Here is a 19,112-nt window from a genome sequence, read left to right as displayed (position 1 = left end):
TCTTCCCTTATTTGGCAACTTCTCGACATTTCCACAAATAACATAATTAAGAATCAAATCCATTATTGCTAATAATAGAAACAATTAAACATCAATTTTTCATACACACCATTGCGAGGATAAATAAGTAAGACAAAATCAAAATTTATTTTACTGCGGAAAAATTTGTCCTTACAATGTAATTCAACTGAAAAACTATGCTCTTACATATATCTTATCAATGTATCCTAACTCTAGAGTAGCAGCTCAAAAATCTGATCTTCGAATCCATGCGATCGAAATCCATTTCTTCATGATCAGATTCAGCATGCTTCTTCCTTAAGCTTCCTCTCTTTTCTTTGATCCTGCAAAACATCAAAATGTAATCTTATCACATCATGTATTAAGAATCAAAAATAGGAACTTACAGAGTTAGATAATGGATTTTACCTGAGTAGAGTCATATTCCTTGACTCTCCCATCTCTTAGATCTCTCAGGTAGTTTGGGCAGCTTCGTCTCCAATGCCCCTTCTCTAGGCAATAAAAGAAAATGGACTCCTTTGGCACAACACATGGGACAATCTCATGCTTAGTCCTTTCTGGACTTCCAATGTTGCCAGTGTCCATTGAAGTTTGGGAGTTTGATTCACCAGACAAATTTGCTTGACCAGCACGCGAAATCATTGCTGATTCAGCAGCTATAAGCAAATAGGTGAGATCAATGAGGGTCACGTCGTGTTCCATCATATAGTAGTCTCTTACGAACTTACTATATGATTCAGGAAGCGACTGAAGAACCCAGTCAACAGCCAACTCACCTGAAATCTCGACACCCAACATCCTTAACCTGTCAATGTGTGACTTTATCTCCAAGACGTGTGCACACACAGGTTTCCCATCTTCGTGTTTACTTGCCAATAGGGCTTGAGTGAGCTTGAACTTTTCAAGCCTTTGAACTTGTGGGTTAGGGAGAATAATTGGAGGAGGTGGAGGAAGTGAAGCATGACTCTCATTTCCTTGATCGTATCGTGGAACGTCATCTTCATTTGGAAAGCTTGTTCCAAGGGACTTGGGAAGACCATTGTAAGATTTAGACATCTACAAAACGGGAGAAAATTCAAGTTAGTTGATAAGAATCCTTGATGTAACACCCAAATGAAATATCAAGGCTAGGATCCAACACAATATTCTACAACCTAGAAGAGAGATGCCATAATCTAGTTGCAGAATATTTGAAGGTAGGTAAATGACGATTTACCAATTTCCACCATGAAAAACGAAAAAGAAGTTTAAGTTTTAAATGAATTGAAACTCCTAGATCTTTTGAGATTCATTGAACTTTTCAATGGCATGTTTAATCTCGATTATTCCCTTCAAATTTGCGACTGGGATGCCGAGGATCACCAAATAAAGTGTGAATAACCATACGAATCTACGTGATGCACTCAATGATACTATCACCTAATCAATGTGCCGGTTAACCACACACGCTCCATTGATCTATGATAAACATCGAGCCACCCTTTGCCACCAATGTCAATCCCAAATTAGTGTGCCGGTTAACCACACACGCTCCACTAACGCTTGACAAGGGTACGAAGTGTAATTCCATGGATTAGCATACAATTTCACATTTTGCCTAAAGTAACTAGAATTTGGGAATTTGTAAAAGCACGTAGTTACTTTGTACTTCATTATACTTATAATGGAAGGTTTCTGTCGTATCCTACCCGTTTGGCTAACGACCCTCCACTAGTCAAGAGTGCGGTGGGTAAGAGTGGATACCCATTCAATCGCCATTTTATAGGCAATTTCCTTAAACACCCCTTATAGACCAGCTTCGTGAATGAGGCTTACTAACGGTAAGACTGACTGTTTACTCATATATATATATATATATATATATATATATATATATATATATATATATATATATAATATTAGACTTTTAATGTTATATATAGTATAGGGTGTATTTTACACTTTTAAAATACTAGGTGGTCTAATTTAATAAATTATACTTTTTAATTTAATTAAATGTAAACCAAAACTTTATGGAATTATTAACTCTCTTTTAATTATACACTTTAGTTAATTAATAAAACCATAAGGGTGTAATTTGAACTTTTTCAAAAATACGAGGGTTTTTAGAATTTAACATTTCAAAATTAAACTTTTAATCAACTTTTAAATTCCAAAACTTGAGGGCAAGTTTTGAAACATTTCAAAACATTAGGGTTTAACTATTTAAATTTCAAAAACAAAACTTTTAAGTTCCAATTTAAACTATAAAACTTAAAGGGAGTAATTTGAAACTATTCAAACTTTGTCAAGAACATTCTAGATCAACAATTCAAATAAGGCAATTATATAGTTTTGACCTAGTCTAATTTCTTGCAAGATAATACACCAAATACACCAAATAATTAAATTTAATCATATAAGGAAGTAATTATTCAATTAATATGAAATTATCTTTTATTTTGGCAAAGATAATCACCCAATATGATAAAAATCCGATTTCTATCAATGTAATTATCCAACAAAAAAATAGGCAAGAAACCCGAAAAATCCTCCATCTGACCCTCTGACTCGTCGAGTCAGGCTTGGACTCGTCGAGTTCACTATGGACTCGGCGAGTCACCCAGTTGACTCGGCGAGTCAAGTCGAAAAACCTCAAAAAAATCGATTTTCAGCCAAAATTCGATCAAATAAGCATCAAATTCACTAACAAACAGCCCTAGGCTCTGATACCACTGATGGGTTTCGAGCAATACATCATTCCTATGGTGTACATGCAAACCCTAATAGCTTTTGGATCTAGTTTGTCTAATGAACATGCAATTGAATATCCAAAGCTATAAACCCTAAATCTATCATATAAGAACTGAAATAAGGGTTTAGTAATTACCTTTGATTGTTATATAGCAATAACAATCAATCCTTGCTTTGATTGGCTTCAGAAAGCTTAGTGCCTCAAGTGTTGCACCTCCAATGGAGTCACAAACACCACTAAGCAATTGGATGAAGGAGAGAAGAGAGGGGAGGCACCAAAAACGGCTGGAAACCCTAAAGGAACACTTGGCCACGTTTTGGGGGCATAGGGGTCCCTTATATACATGCAGGCTATTAGGGTTTGCAACTAGGAAACCCTAATCTGACTGCTTAGGCCTTAAGCAGCCCATGGACTCCTTTAACATATCCCTTGGACGAATTCCTTATAGGCTTCCCATAGAATTTGTCCAACCTATATATTATTAGGTGATCCATAGCCCAATTGTAATTATCATATATTTACAACTTCAGTCCCCTAAGTTTAATTAATCTCTTTTAGTCACAAAATTAATTCTTAATTAATTCTTGACTAATATTAATTAAACAATATGATTTCTCCTTTAATATATTATTCTTATAATATATTAATAAATCATAATTAAACCTTTCTCTCCTTAATTCATCCTACATATTACTATGGTGAAGGCAACCCAAAAGGACCATGCTCATAATCGGGTCAAGTACATACCAAAATAGTTATGGACTTAGACACTAATCCAATAGAATTTCATCATAGGGACTTGGGTGTACAGGATCAAAACTAGAATCATTAAAAAATGAAAGTAAATTTTCATTTATAGAATCCTTCTTCATTTTAAAAGGAAACACATCCTCATAAAACATTACATCCCTGGAAAAGAAAACGGAAGGATTATCAAGATTGTACAACTTATATCCTTTCTTTTCATTAGAGTAACCAATAAGAACACATTTTTCAGACCTTTCAACAAACTTATCTGATATATTTTACTTAACAGAAAAACATAAACACCCAAACACTCTTAAATTCTCAAATTTAGGCAAACACTTGTAAATCATTTCAAAAGGATACTTCCCTTTCAAAAATTAAGTGGGAAGTCTATTTATCAAAAAACAGCAGTCAAAACAGATTCACCCCAAAACTTAAGAGGCAAACCAGACCGAAATAAAAGAGACCTAGCCACATTTAAAAGATGTCTATGTTTCCTCTCCACAACACCATTTTGTTGTGGAGTATAAGTACAAGTAGTATGATGAGAAATACCATTTTTATCAAAAAAATCTTTAAATTGAGAATTAACAAACTCAGTACCATTATCTGATCTAGCAATTTTAACACTTGAATTAAAATGATTCTTCAATAAATTATAAAACACAGAAAACCAATAGAAAACCTCAATTTTGGATTTCAACAAATAAACCCATACACCTCTGGTGAAATCATCCAGAATAGTCAATAAATATTTGAAGCCATCTGTAGTAGCAACTCCATAAGGACCCCAAACATCCATATACACTAAATCACCTAGAGAACCACTCTTATGTTCTCTCAAATGAAAAGAGTTCCTAGACTACATAGCTTTGTGACAAACATCACAAGAAGGAATAGACTCTGACCCAAAAGATAGAACATGCTTAAGAGAATTTAAATACTGAATAGCAGGGTGACCTAATCTATTATGCCAAGTAATCTTAGAAACATAGGAATAAATCCTACTTAAAGAAGCCATATTACCTGAAGAATAAGAATCTTCAAGATAATACAACCCTCCTGATTCACCACCAGTCCCCACAGTCACCGTGGATCGTGAATCCTAAACAACACATTTAAACTCATCAAAAAAAGTTGACATTTATTATCCTTACAAAGTTTATGAACTGAAAGTAAATTAACATTGAACTCAGGAACAACAAAAACATTAGAGAAGACAACTGATTCAGACAATGTCATATTCCCAATTTTGTTAATTCTAGCAGACGATCCATTAGGATGATCCACTCTAAGATCAAGTTATAAAACATCAACAACATTATTTAAATTAAAATCATTTTTGGTCATATGATGATTTGCACCAGAATCAACAATCCACTTTCTATTAGAAGATACATAATTGTTACAACAAATACCAACCATATTTTCATATACTTCACTTGTTGAAGGTTTCTCATTGATGACACTGAGAAACTTGTTATATTGCTCACTTGTGAGAAAAAAACTTTTCAGAAGAGTTGTTAGTTTTAACATCTAAATCAGAAGAACCATTAACATCAGAAGAGACAGAGTTATTAGATGAAAATGTCTTATTAAAATTCTGAGATTTATTCTTGAATTTAAAATCTTTTGGAAAACCAATGAGTTTGTAGCATCTTTCAATAGTATGTCCCTTAAGAGCACAGTTTTTGCACTGAAGATTAGAATTCCCACGAGACTTATTACGTTTCTGATCACTAAATTTACCAACAAAATTAGTAGCCTGAGACTTAGTGGATGACTGAGAAATGGAACCTCCTTTTTGATGTGATTCCTCACGAGATACAATTGAAAAAGCAGTTTTTACATTAGGAAGGGGTTCCATTAACAAGATGTGGCTTTTAAGCTGACTGAATGTATCATCTAAACCAGACAAGAACTGCATTAGCTTCATTAACTTTGAGTGATTAACAAAACTAGTTGAAGCTTCACATGTACATTCAGCCAAATTAACTAACCCATCAAATTCTTTCCACAAAGCATCAAGCTTACTGTAATACTCAGAGACAGATAAACCACTCTGAGTAAGAGAGTTTATTTTTTATGTATATTGAACACAACAGAACCATCAGCTTTAGAATATGTTTCACTTAACTCAGACCAAATATCAGAAGCATTGTCACTACAAGCATGATTAGCATATAAAGACTCAGAAACAGAACCAAGTAACCAAGAACATACAACAACATTAACATGTTCCCATTTACGAATTTTAGTTTCATCCCCACTTGGTTTAGGAAAAGTTTTATCAACAAACCCTAATTTATTCCTACCTTTCAAAGCCCTAGTCATAGAAACCTTCCAAATTCTAAAATTCTCAGTACCAGTCAATTTAAAACTAATAATTGACACTACACCATTATCAGAAGGATGTAAGAACAATGGATCATCAAAATCATAATGATCTGGACTTTTAGAACCAGATACAGAAGGGGTTTCCCCAACCATGACTGATACAACTTATGTAATAACAACATTGTGTTCCCTTAGAACAGTGGCTATACTAAACCAGATTCTAACCACATTTCTTGGGGTAGACAAGCTAGTATAACCACAAGACCACAATCTCGTTATCAACAAATTGTAAGAGTCAAGAACAATGCACAAAAAAAACAATAACACAGAAACACCCAAGAAATTAACCTGAACAAACAAAAAAAGGTAAGAGCGTGCGAATACTTACAGAAATCCACTCAAACGCTCAGCAAGCAACAACGTAGTTTCCCGTTAGATCTATACAAAATAGAATCTAACACTGAAGCAGACGAGCATTCAAATGCCTAAAACCACCAAACACCTTAGATTACACCGTTTGTGATCTTAACGTTGACCGTCGCTTAACGTTGGCCGTTAGACAACAAGAAGTTAGATCTAATGTTTACAGTTAAGCGATCGTTTACTATTAAAATCGACGATGTCTGAGAGAGTTTAACCAGTCCGATACGAACAACCAGATCAACAGAAGATCAGAATAAAGAACCAAAAAGAGATCGAGAAACCCTAACTCACACAGATCGAGAAAACCCTAACTCAAAAAAACTCAAAAAAGGGGGAAAAAAAGGAAGCAACAGTAAACCCGCTCTGATACCATGTCAAATACATGTAAACAACAGATCTATTCACAACATCAACGGATCTTTTATTAAACGAAAAATAAGACCCAGTTGGTTTTCAAGATACTTACAACTGAAAACTTACTACATTAACACTCACGCTCAAATGTATATAGAAACTAACAGATTAAGATTCTACAGAACAAGATTAACAAGAACAAACCCTAAACAGAGTAGACCTTAATCTGAAGAAGAAGATGGGAGAACAGAGAGACTCGACTAAAAATGTGATAGAAACTAATCTGCATGAACCTCCAAACCAGCTGGAACCAATTATATACTTCGGGTAATATCCATGGATTAAAACCAGAATATATCCGACTCAAACCCATCCTCAAGGATCCGCGTGTTTCTTTGTTTACAGAAAATGAGCCGCAGTCCCTGCACTAATAAAATAATACACAACATACCCAAATACCACAAATCTTACACCATTCTTAAAATGAACATTTCTACAAGTTTACATTTTTAGTCTAGATTAAGAAGATATCCTCAATGTTAATCTTGTCATAAATAATTATACTTTTAACATATCTGCTAATATTAATCTCCTCATAACCCTAGTTTCCTATGTCTATGAAATACTTTAATTTTCTCATATCGTTTTTTATGTCTTCGAAATACTTTAACTTATATAGTTTGTGAGTGTGGACCTATGATGCGAGGGATCTAATTTTTCAAATTAAATTTGTGGAAAATAGAGTGCTTAATTTAATCTCAATCCCTAAAATGGGAGCAATGGAGAACACGTACCGCCAACAAAACATGAAAATAATACAACAAAACTTAGTAGGTGAAAATCCTAAAATCGAGAAGAAAAATAACACATTTTTATATTTGACATGATCAACCACCCTAGCTAGTTTCTAAAAATGTTATAATCAAACCGTATTTTACAATCTTCATTTGTATACAGATTACGAAAGATTTTGCTAGCATAGAAACTAGGCATAAGACACTACATATAGAATTTGCCACATATATAGGAGTTTAACTAGAGTTCAGTAACTGGTAAGAGAGAGAGAGCATGGACATGGAGGTTCTGCCACCTCAATTCCTCCTTCAAGCATCTGAATCACCTTCCTCATGGTTGGCCTCAAGGACGAGTTCTCTTGTACACACCACAGGCCAACCATGACAAAAGTTGCAAGTTTCTTGTAGTCATCCAATGCCTCCAGATCGTTCTCAACAAATGTATCCAGCCGACCTTGTTCATAGCAATCCCATGCAAGGTTAGTTAAAACTCTTGTATAAAACAATTGTATAGACACAGACAAATATATATATCAAAATAACTCTTTGATTGATTGGAAATATAACTCAAAAACCAATTACATATATATGTGTATATGTCTATGTATGTTGCTGTGTTTATTTTGGCGTGTTTACCCTCTTGGTAATACACTGAATATATAGGATTGATAGAATCATTTTAATCCTATAATTAATAACATGAGACCCAACCACTTGTTGGTGTCCCTTACTTTGTTCCAGAAATTGTTAGCATTTTAGGAGTGGAAGACATGGGTGGAGGGAGATGATGACTTAAGATTCCAACAATCACCCCCGAATCTCTAAGTCCTTCTAGAGATTCCCGATCACCGCCAATCTTTAAGTCCTTCTAAAGATGTCTTCGATCCCGATCAAGTCCCGCATTGTCTTGAACTTGGTTTGAGCCAATGGTTTTGTGAGAATGTCTGCCTTTTGTTCTTCACCTGGAATGTACTTCACCTCCACTTGTTCCTTTTCAACACACTTACGAATGAAGTGAAACCTCGTGTGAATGTGTTTGCTTCTTCCGTGAAAAACAGGATTCTTCGTGAGTTCGATAGCTGACTTGTTATCAACTCTTAGGACCACCTTCTCTTGTGCTTTGTTCATGATTTCGCCTAGCAAATCTTGAAGCCATATTGCTTGACATGCAGCCATGAACTCCGCCTCGCAAGATGATAAAGCAACAATATCTTGCTTTTGAGAACACCATGTTATTGGAGACAACCCATAGTAGAAAATGTGACCGGTTGTGCTTCTTCCGTCGTCCGGGTCGACATTGTGACTACTATCGCTGTAACCAATGATCCGGTTTTGCCCCATCCTCTCGTACTTGATTCCATGTGACGTTGTTCCACGTAAGTACCTTAGGATGTGTTTGATTGCAACACCATGTGATTCTCTTGGATTTTGCATGTATCGACTAACAACTCCAACCGTATATGCCATATCGGGTCTTGTCTGCAAGAGATATCTAAGGCATCCTACCAACTTTAGGTATTGTGTCGGGTCGATTTCGGGTTCATCTTCGGCCTTCGACATTTTGGTTCCTGGATCCATGGGAATGTGGGTCGGATTGCAATCGTGTAAACCGGCTTCTTTTAGAATGCGTCTAGCATACGCTTCTTGGTTTATAGTAATCCCTGATTCTTCTTGTTTGACTTCAATGCCCAGGTAGTAAGTTAATCTTCCAAGATCAGACATCTCGAAGTTCTTGGACATTTCAAATTTGAACCTTTTGATCATGCTCAAATTTGTACCTGTGACAAACAAATCATCAACATAGATTGCTAAAATTAGCAAGTTGGATCCTTCGTTCTTCCGGTACACCGATGGTTCTTTCATGCACTTATGAAATTTCATTCCTTTCAAAATCCCATCAAGTTTTGTATTCCATGCTCTCGGTGCTTGTCTAAGACCATATAGTGCTTTTGAAAGACGGTACACCTTGTGCTCGTCGCCTTTCCTTATGTAGCCTTCCGGTTGATACACATAGACGGTTTCTTTCAACTCTCCATGTAAGAAAGCCGTCTTGACATCCAAGTGGTGAAGCTCCCATCCATTGGTAGCGGCTAAGGCAATGAGAAACCGTATGGTTTCGATGCGAGCTACCGGAGCAAATACTTCTTGAAAGTCAATACCAGGTTGTTGTACGTACCCTTTAGCAACCAACCTCGCCTTGTGTTTGTTTATGGTGCCATCTGCATTTTTCTTCAGCTTGAACACCCATTTGAGTCCAATGGGCTTCACCCCCATAGGTTTGTTTACGAGAGACCAAGTATTGTTCTTGTTGATTGAATTGATCTCTGTATTCATGGCTTTGACCCATTCTGGTTCTTTCTTCGCCTCTTCAACCGATACCGGCTCGTCATTGGTTGCTAGGAGAAGTTCTTCAATTTCATCAACATAAAGTACATAATCTCGTAATCGAATTGGAAGCACCTTTTGTCTTGTGGGCCTTTGGTTTTGAACATTGTTCACGTTGTTGTTGATCGGACTTGGGTGCTCATTTTCTTGTACCTCCACTCCGTCTTCAATCTCGTGATCCGATTCGTTTGGTTCGTTGTTTACATCGTTTCCTTGGTTGTTGTTTGCCTCATCTTCGGGTAAATCCCATGGTACTATGAATGATCCTGGTTCTTCATTGTCAGGTGTAGCTTCGTTAACCCAATTCCATCCTTTGGTTTCATTAAAAATAACGTCTCGACTTACGATTATTTTTTGTGTAACCGGGTTAAATAACCGATAGGCTTTTGTACCTGGTTCAGAACCAAGATGAACCAATGGTCTTGATCTTGCATCCAATTTTTTCACGTTTACCGGTTCAACTTTTGCATACGCTAAACACCCAAAGATGCGTACGTTCTCCAAATTAGGTTTTCTTTTATACAACTTCTCGTACGGAGTTGTATCACCAAGTACTCTTGTGTAAACACGGTTGACCAGGTTTGTGGAATGTTTTACCGCTTCTCCCCATAGATAGTTTGGAACATGCATCGCCTTCATGATACTTCGTGTCATGTCCATAAGTGTTCTATTTCTTCGTTCCACAATACCGTTTTGTTGTGGTGAATATGGGGCGGTAAGATGGCGTTTGATTCCATTCATATCACAAAAGGAATTAAACTCGAGCGAAGTAAACTCACCTCCTCGATCACTTCGAAATACCTTTAAAGACTTTCCGAGCTCATTCTCCGCCAAAGCTTTAAATTTTTTGAAGTGTAAAAACGCCTCATTTTTCTCTTTTAAGAGAAAAATCCACATATACCGTGAAAAATCGTCAATTAGTGTGAAAATGTATCGATTTTGACCCTTCGTTGACGGTGTTATCGGACCACATAAATCACCGTGAACTAGCTCCAATGGCCGTGTTGCTTTGTACGTCGTCATTAATGGAAATGACTTTCTTGTTTGCTTTCCCACCAAACAAGATTCACACAATTGATTTTCACTGTCAAAATGGGGTAACCCTTTGACTAGACCTTTCTTAGACATCTTTTTCATTGACTCGAAATTGATGTGTCCAAGTCTTGCATGCCAGCGCCACGTGTCTTCACTCAGTCTTGTATGAAGACAAATAGGTACTCCAATAGGCAACTGTATTTTATAAAGGCGATTTGGAGTTCTTTGTACCTTCATTAATAAGCAGTTGTCGGCATCATGCATCGTCAAATAGTTGTCTTTCATCCGAATATCACACCCGGCTTCGGTTGCTTGTCCGAGGCTGAAAATATTATTTTTCAAATCCGGAATGAAATAAATCTCCGTTATCAATCGTTGTTGCCCTGATTTTCCTTGGAAAACAATTGAGCCTTTCCCTCTTATTTCGACACACGAATTATCACCGAATTTGACCTTTCCGGTTATTCCTTCGTCGAGTTCGGAGAAAAATGAACGACTTCCCGTCATGTGATTACTTGCCTCGTTGTCCAAATACCACACATCGTTTTCTTGTGAGTTGTATCGAGACGGTATCACCTTCTCTTCGTTCAAAAATACGGACTCGTGTAGAAATAATGTTTCATCGGCATCGTCGTGTTCAGTAAAATTACTTTCTTGGAATTTTTGGGTTCGGTCCGGACATTTGGATGCGTAATGGCCCGATTTATCGCATCTGTAACAAATAATTTTTGACAGATCTTTTTTCGGGTTACGGTTCGAGTCTGAATTAGAATTGGGCCGGTTATTGGGCTTATTATTGTTTTGGGCCGAATTGGGTCTATTTCCTTTTGGGCCTGACCCACTGGATCCTACTGACCCGGATCCACCACCCGACCCGCTTGACCCATTTCGATTAAAGCCTCCCGACTCGGTGCAATTAGAACCCTTCCCCCGTTTTCCCCAATTCGTCTTCCCCGACGATCCAGAGCTTCCACCGCCATCACTTCTCCATCCACCACCACCACTCGTTCTAGCCATCAACGCCTTTTGTTGCCCGTCTCCGCCTTCATCTGCTTTGATTCTTTCTTCATACGCTTTCAGGCGCCCTACGACATCATCAAAGGTTACTGTCTTCAAGTCTAGTACTTGCTCGAGGGAGGCAGCGATTTGTATGAATCGATGAGGTATTACCGTCAAGAGTTTCTTCACGAGTCTCGTTTCTCCGATGGGTTCTCCCAGTGACGCTGACTTCGAGGCGATTCCAGCGAGCTTTCCGGCGAAAGCGTCTATCGTCTCTGTCTCCTGCATCTTCAGTCGGTCTAGATCGGCGGTGAGAGTTTGAAGTCGGGCCTCTTTTACTCTGTCGGCTCCAACATGTCGAGCTTTAATAGATTCCCAGAGGACCTTTGCTCTATCGACGTCCCCTATCTGCATTATCAGGCTCTCAGGGATTGCTTGATATAGCAATCCCATGGCAAGGTAATTTTTCTCTTCATTCTCTTCTCCTGGTTCAATTACTGACCAGCTTCTATGTATTCGCAGGACTACTTTCATACGGAGGGACCAGACCATGTAATTGGCCTGGTTTAGCATTGGGCAAGCGACTGTGGTTGTTCCGACTTCTTTGATTCTCGTCGGAGGAGCAGCAGCACCCCCACTTCTATCATCTTCAATATCGGACATATTAAACAGATAAGCTTCCTTGTTTTCTCAGTTCCCTTTGACTGATTTCAAGGCTCTGATACCAATTCTTGTATAAAACAATTGTATAGACACAGACAAATATATATATCAAAATAACTCTTTGATTGATTGGAAATATAACTCAAAAACCAATTACATATATATGTGTATATGTCTATGTATGTTGCTGTGTTTATTTTGGTGTGTTTACCCTCTTGGTAATACACTGAATATATAGGATTGATAGAATCATTTTAATCCTATAATTAATAACATGAGACCCAACCACTTGTTGGTGTCCCTTACTTTGTTCCAGAAATTGTTAGCCTTTTAGGAGTGGAAGACATGGGTGGAGGGAGATGATGACTTAAGATTCCAACAAAAACCGCCACCCCTTTCTCATCACTCTCATAAACCAAGCTTTTTCGGCATGAAATGATCTCTAGCAGCAACACACCAAAGCTATACACATCAACCTTTACTGTGACAGGCGTGTGCCTAAACCATTCAGGAGCAACATATCCTTTCGTTCCTCTAATTCCAGTGTTTGTTTGACTTTGATTCATCATCAAAAGCTTTGCCAATCCAAAGTCAGAAATTTTGGCATTGTAGTAGTCATCAAGAAGTATATTCTGAGGCTTTATGTCACAATGAATGATTTGGATGCTACACTCTTCATGAAGGTATGCGAGTCCCTTAGCAATCCCAACAGCAATATAACTCCTCTGTCTCCATGTAGGTCTTGCATCCCGGAAAAGAAACATCGCCAAAGTGCCATTGCTCATGTACTCATAAACCAATAGTCGCTGCTCACCATCATCACAATAACCAAGAAGCTGCACCAAATTTTTATGATGAGTTTTTGCAATGGTGTTAACCTTGGTTTTGAATTCCTTTTCACCATTATGAACCACTGTATTCAACTTCTTCACAGCGACAGTCTTTTTCCCTATCACACCTTTATAGACTATCCCGAACGCCCCCTTTCCCAGTTCATCCTTGAACCCATCAGTAGCTTCAACTAATTCTTGATGTGTAAAACGAGGTAGATTGGTTTCAACAGCTTTACTGATTGGATACGAATTTCTTGGCTTCTTGTATATTACAAAGAAACCCACACAAATCACAACAATCAATACAAAGTTAACAAATACAGAAGTACCTAAGAGAGCGGATCCGACAACTATCAGATTTTTTCGATCTTTATTTTCTCCCGGAAGCCGAGTAGAGTTTTGAAGATGATGATCACCTATCCTGTATTTCACGAACGCCCTCACATTAGCTGAAGCAACCTTCCTCCCGTTAGAGAGTGGAAGCTTCTTCTTCCAACATTGGGTGTCCCTATATATTGCAACAGCACAGAAACAGTCTTCCAAGCAGGAACTTTTACAGGTCTTTTCATTACTTGGGTTCATGTGCACATAGTCTGAAAATGGCCAATCAATATTATTGAGCTCGATGAAATCAAACATGTCTCGGCCATTATTGGAGTCAACTTCATCACATGTTGGAGTGAAATCAGGCTTGCAATGACCACTGGGATTATTTGGATCAACCAATGAGAAACCCTTTGGGCATTCACAGTTTGGCCGGTTACCATCAAAACTGCAAACGTTGTTGAACCCACAAGCTCCAGTGTCGGAAGGATCACTTATATCCACACATATGTTATCTGGCACGAACCATATAACTTCCCAATTTGTATTGGAGGTGGGGTTCTTGGGGAAGTAATATTGACGAAAAACCCCATCAGAGTCTAGAGTAGCTCTGTGATAATAATCTCCAGAAGGAAGTGACCCTCTTGGAGTAAGATCAAATCGTTGGCCATTTCTTCTCAATATATACATGTATCCCGTTGCATCAAAGATCACTTGTTTCCCGGAATTTGTTGAATTAGAATCATCATATGTGCCACTGATATAGTAAGCATCATAAGTATTACCTGAAAGTATATCTCGAGTGTTAAGAACAAGATTTCCATCTGGAAGCAGACGTAGCTGGAATCGTCCACCAGAGAAGTTTGTTTTGCTGATTGTTGAATTTATCCCTTCGCCTGACTCCATAAACTGAGTAGGCAACAGCGTGTCTGCTGGATAATCAAAACTACCCCATAACTTGCGAGAATTGCTACCAAACATCACGAAGTTACCTGTATCATTCATAAAACCTGATGCAACACCGGAAATAGACCCAGATCTCCATATCTGTGTGCCCTGAGGATCACTCAGTAGGAGTCCACTTTCACGAAGTAGCTCAACTTTGGATCCTGTAGGCACCATCCGACCTTCTTCTGGATACCAGACGATGGTCCTGTCAGGTATCTTGTTATACCATATGGATAACAAGAAATTATCGGTTCCTTGAACTTGTTGGAACCCAAAGGCAAACTCACCGGATGATGAAAGCCATGGTTTGACGTTGGGTGTGGCGGTGAGTGATGCACCAACAGATACAGAACCGGTATTCTGTTGTGCAGCTATGAAACGTAGGAATATAGTTAGAAAGACGAGACGCAGTAGGACTAGCGCCATATGAAATGGGTGAATGATAGACAACAGTGAGGAAATTAGGGTTTACTAAATAATAAGATCATTGATTCAAGGTCAACAGAAGAAAGACTTTTGGAGTCCACAAATAATGCAATAAGTGTTTTATGGGGTAGAAGATTCCATACTAATTACGACGATTCCTTACTAACAATTGTTGGACCATTTTTTTTGTGGTCATCATTCAATAGGAATCCAATGTGTATGATCGATGAGGTAGCAATGAATGCAAAAATAGCCTAATGGAAAGCAATATGGAAGACGTAAAATATGTGGTATGTGATGTTACATTTAGAATGGTACAAACTTTTTGTAATTTCAGAAGAGGATCCTGAAGCATTTTTAATGTTTGAAAAAAAAAAGTAAGACAAAATTGAAAATTTTATCAAAAGTGTTTAATCGAAAATTGTAACTTTGGTTCAAAACTTTTTGATAATTCTTAAAATGATCGATTTACCTTTTTAGTTTAGTTTTTTCATTTTTTAGATAAAAAACTAAAAAAATAAAAATAAATAAAATACGACCTAACCCCACCCTTTCTTCGACTAGGGGTGAGTGTGGGTCTAAACCCGGACCGGTAGACCCGGACCCGGAAAACCCGGGAACCGGTTAACGAGATTTTTTAGGACCGGAAACCGGACCGGTATATAGGAACCGGTTCCGGTTCGGTTCCGGATAAGGTACCGGGTAAAGTGGGTCTAGAACCGGAAAACCCGGAAATATCAAAGTGGGTCGAATGGAACCGGGTAAAGTGAGTCTAAAACCTAAAACCCGAGGAACAGGGTAAAGTGGGTCGAATGCATGTTTTAAAATTTCACAAAATACAAAAATAAAGCTGAGAAAAAAAAATTCGCAGCTTTGACATCCCAACTTTGGGAGACTATAAATCAATGAATATGAAACCAAAAATGACAAAATTATAGTATAAAATCATGTACAAACTCTATACTACACTTTGGAAAAAACCGTATGCTATTCCGACTTCAAACGAATTAGATATGCATGTTTTAAATCTATCACAAAATACAAAGAAAGCTGAAAAACATAAAATTTTCATCTTTGATATCCCGACTTTGAGAGACTATAAGTCAATGAATAAACACCCAAAAATAAGAGAATTATAGTCTAAAATAATGTACAAACTATAAACTACACTATGAAAAAAACCTCATGCCAATCCGACTTCAAACGAATGAGATATGCATGTTTTAAAACTATCACAGAATATAAAAAAAAAGCTGAAAAACATAAAATTTCCAGCTTTGATATCCCAACTTTGAGAGACTATAAGTCAATGAATATAAACCCAAAAACGACAAAATTATAGTCTAAAATCATGTACAAACTATAAACTATACTGTGGAAAAAACTTCATGTCAATCTGACTTTAAACGAATGAGATACACATGTTTAAAACTATCATAGAATACAAAAAAAAGCTGAAAAACATAAAATTTTCAGCTTTGATATCTCGACTTTGAAAGACTATAAGTCAATGAATATAAACCCAAAAATGACAAAATTTTAGTCTAAAATCATGTTAAAATTATAAACTATACTATGGAAAAAACATCATGTCAATCCGACTTCAAATGAATGAGATATGCATGTTTTAAACTTTTCATAGAAACCGGTTCCGGCCTCTAAAACCGGTTCCGGTACCTAACACGGTTCCGGTTCTTAAACCCGGTTTACCCGGACCCGAAGGACCCGAAACCCGGATTACCCGGAACCCGGATAGAGCCATTCTTTAAACCCGGGACCCGGACCGGTTTTACATATTCCAGTTCTAACGGTTCCGGTTCCGGTCCGGTTTTCCGGTTCTAAATCTCATCCCTATCTTCGACGCTCTTCATATTACCATCTCTCTCTCTCTCTCTCTCTCTCTCTCTCTCTCTCTCTCTCTCTCTCCTTATATTTTGTTTTCATCATCAGACGACGGAATATATGGACACATTATCATCGCCGAAATTTATGAATGTCGCCACCACCGTCGGAAGTTACTAACTCCGCCACCAGCGCCGGTCTAACCGCCATTAACGGTTAGGGGTCACTACAAGAAAGTCGAGCATTAGCGGCGACGTCTTTCGCCGCGAAAGATAGGGTCGTCGTCGCTAAAGGTATTAACGGCGACATGTCGCTGCAAAAATTTTGCCGCTAATGGTCTGTTGGTCGCCGCTAATGCGAAGACGTCCCCGCTATTGGTTTGTCGCCGCTAATACTTCCCCGACGCTATTAAAACATCGACGCCGCTAATACTGTTATGACGCCGCTAAAGACGTCACCGCAAAAACTATTTTCGTTTTTTTTTGTTTATTTAATATTAAAATTATAAAAACATTATATCATTTATAAAATCTGGTAGAATTTTATAGAAATATTAACCTATACACAACCAAAAACAATAAAATTTATAAAATATTAATCCATCCAAAATATTAATGCATACAACCTAATGTATTCTTCCAAACAAAACATTTCATAAACCCTACAATTCCTACTTGTATCATCACTCTCATCATTTCCTTCATTATTATTTGGTGGTGGCAATGAACGAAACCACTCTTCTAATGTCGCAGAACATGTCGGCTCCTTTAGTATCGTTTGTAGCATTTCCAACTACAAAAAAAAAAACAAAATATATTACCAACATATCATAATACTATTATACTTTCCAAAAATTACCAAAATAAAAAAAAATATCAACATATATAACTACAACCAACATAACATTATAGCATTCAACTTTCCAGAAATTACCAAACTACAAAATATCAACATATCAAACCATAACCAACATATCATTATAGCATTCTACTTTCCAAAAATTACCAAACTACAAAATATCAACATATCAAACCATAACCAACATATCATTATAGCATTCTACTTTCCAAAAATTACCAAACTACAAAATATCAATATATCAAACCATAACCAACATATCATTATAACATTCTCCTTTCCAAAAATTACCAAACTACAAAATATCAACTTATCAAACCATAACCAACATATCATTATAGCATTCTACTTTTCAAAAATTACCAAACTACAAAATATTAACATATCAAACCATAACCAACATATCACTATAGCAATCTACTTTCCAAAAATTACCAAACTACAAAATATCAACATATCAAACCATAATCAACATATCATTATACCATCCTACTTTTTTTTCGTTTTACCATTATAACATTATATTTTTAAACTTAAACTAACAATTACATGTGATTGTGGTGGTTCTTGTGTCATCGGTTGTTCCTGATCGTACATAGACACAACGGTAGGAGGTTTACGTCCAATGCCTCTGATATGTCGGTGTCGAACACCCAATATTCTTTCAAAACATTTTCTTATATCACTTGCTGTTAGACCGCTTGCTGCAGAAGAATCTTGGGTTTTGTTGATTGATCTCCTGGAGTAAAGCATTATGTATTTTCAAAAAATGATAAACATCATCAAAATTAGATTACTAAATACCCTTGACGATATAAACACTTATATAAAAATACAAATTGACCACATATGTATTGTTGCTCGACTGCAGGACTAGAAAATACCCCTTGGCGATTGGAATTAGCCTTACGAAATGTTTCGATTCGAGTGATATCCTATTTAACATTAAAAACTAGATTAATTATACTTTAAATAAACATTTAAATATATCATAAATTACTTCTTTGAAACATGCATTGTTGTACGAGCTTGGTCCCCCTCTGTTTATAAGTAGTTGTTTTGCACGGACTTCTGTGTTTGACGTCAAACGCCTTAAAAATTCGGGCGATTGAAAATGTTCGACTGCCTTCACCTAATTTTCAGATGACATATCCTTGGGGGGTTGTTTAGTTCCATTGGGATATCTGCAGCCCCCCGATTTCCTTAAAATAAGAATAAGCTTTACTTATTCGGCCTCTATAAACTTTTGCAAGACTTGAATAAATACTCTGCAACAATTGTGCACGCTCCGGATCCAAGTTAACCTTATCCAAATCAAACTTATTCGACAAATACAAAAAAAGTTAGTTAATTAAATAACAATCACAACGAAACTTAAAATATTATTCA

The 19,112-nt window shown here is 37.0% G+C and overlaps 2 protein-coding genes across 2 annotated transcripts; both read right to left on the bottom strand.

Moving 5' to 3' along the window:
• Positions 1–3,899: 3,899 nt before the first annotated feature.
• On the bottom strand, positions 3,900–5,992 carry LOC145120076 (uncharacterized). The gene is made up of 5 exons (XM_079055865.1): positions 5,606–5,992; positions 4,996–5,564; positions 4,688–4,793; positions 4,529–4,607; positions 3,900–4,318 (listed from the first exon to the last, which is right to left on the bottom strand). Exons 1-5 carry the CDS (start codon positions 5,990–5,992, stop codon positions 3,900–3,902), a joined length of 1,560 nt encoding a protein of 519 aa, XP_078911991.1.
• A 6,802-nt stretch (positions 5,993–12,794) lies between these two features.
• Positions 12,795–15,023, bottom strand: LOC145120058 (G-type lectin S-receptor-like serine/threonine-protein kinase LECRK3). Its single transcript, XM_079055847.1, has one exon. The coding sequence runs from the start codon at positions 15,021–15,023 to the stop codon at positions 12,795–12,797; it is 2,229 nt and encodes a 742-aa protein (XP_078911973.1).
• Positions 15,024–19,112: the final 4,089 nt, after the last annotated feature.

The sequence above is a fragment of the Lactuca virosa genome, chromosome 1 (assembly GCF_052849685.1).
Source record: "Lactuca virosa cultivar CGN04683 chromosome 1, Lactuca_virosa_CGN04683_v6, whole genome shotgun sequence".
Lineage (NCBI taxonomy): Eukaryota > Viridiplantae > Streptophyta > Magnoliopsida > Asterales > Asteraceae > Lactuca > Lactuca virosa.
This window is presented reverse-complemented; position numbering and strand designations above follow the sequence as displayed.

Coding starts and splice junctions, on each gene's coding strand:
- LOC145120076 (XM_079055865.1), bottom strand. CDS start 5,992: ATGGTTGGGGAAACCCCTTCTGTATCTGGTTCTAAAAGTCCAGATCAT. Junction 4,794..4,995: donor GAAAAGTTTTTTTCTCACAA/GTGAGCAATATA, acceptor ACTTGATCTTAG/AGTGGATCATCCTAATGGAT. Junction 4,319..4,528: donor TGAAGATTCTTATTCTTCAG/GTAATATGGCTT, acceptor GTGGTTCTCTAG/GTGATTTAGTGTATATGGAT.
- LOC145120058 (XM_079055847.1), bottom strand. CDS start 15,023: ATGGCGCTAGTCCTACTGCGTCTCGTCTTTCTAACTATATTCCTACGT.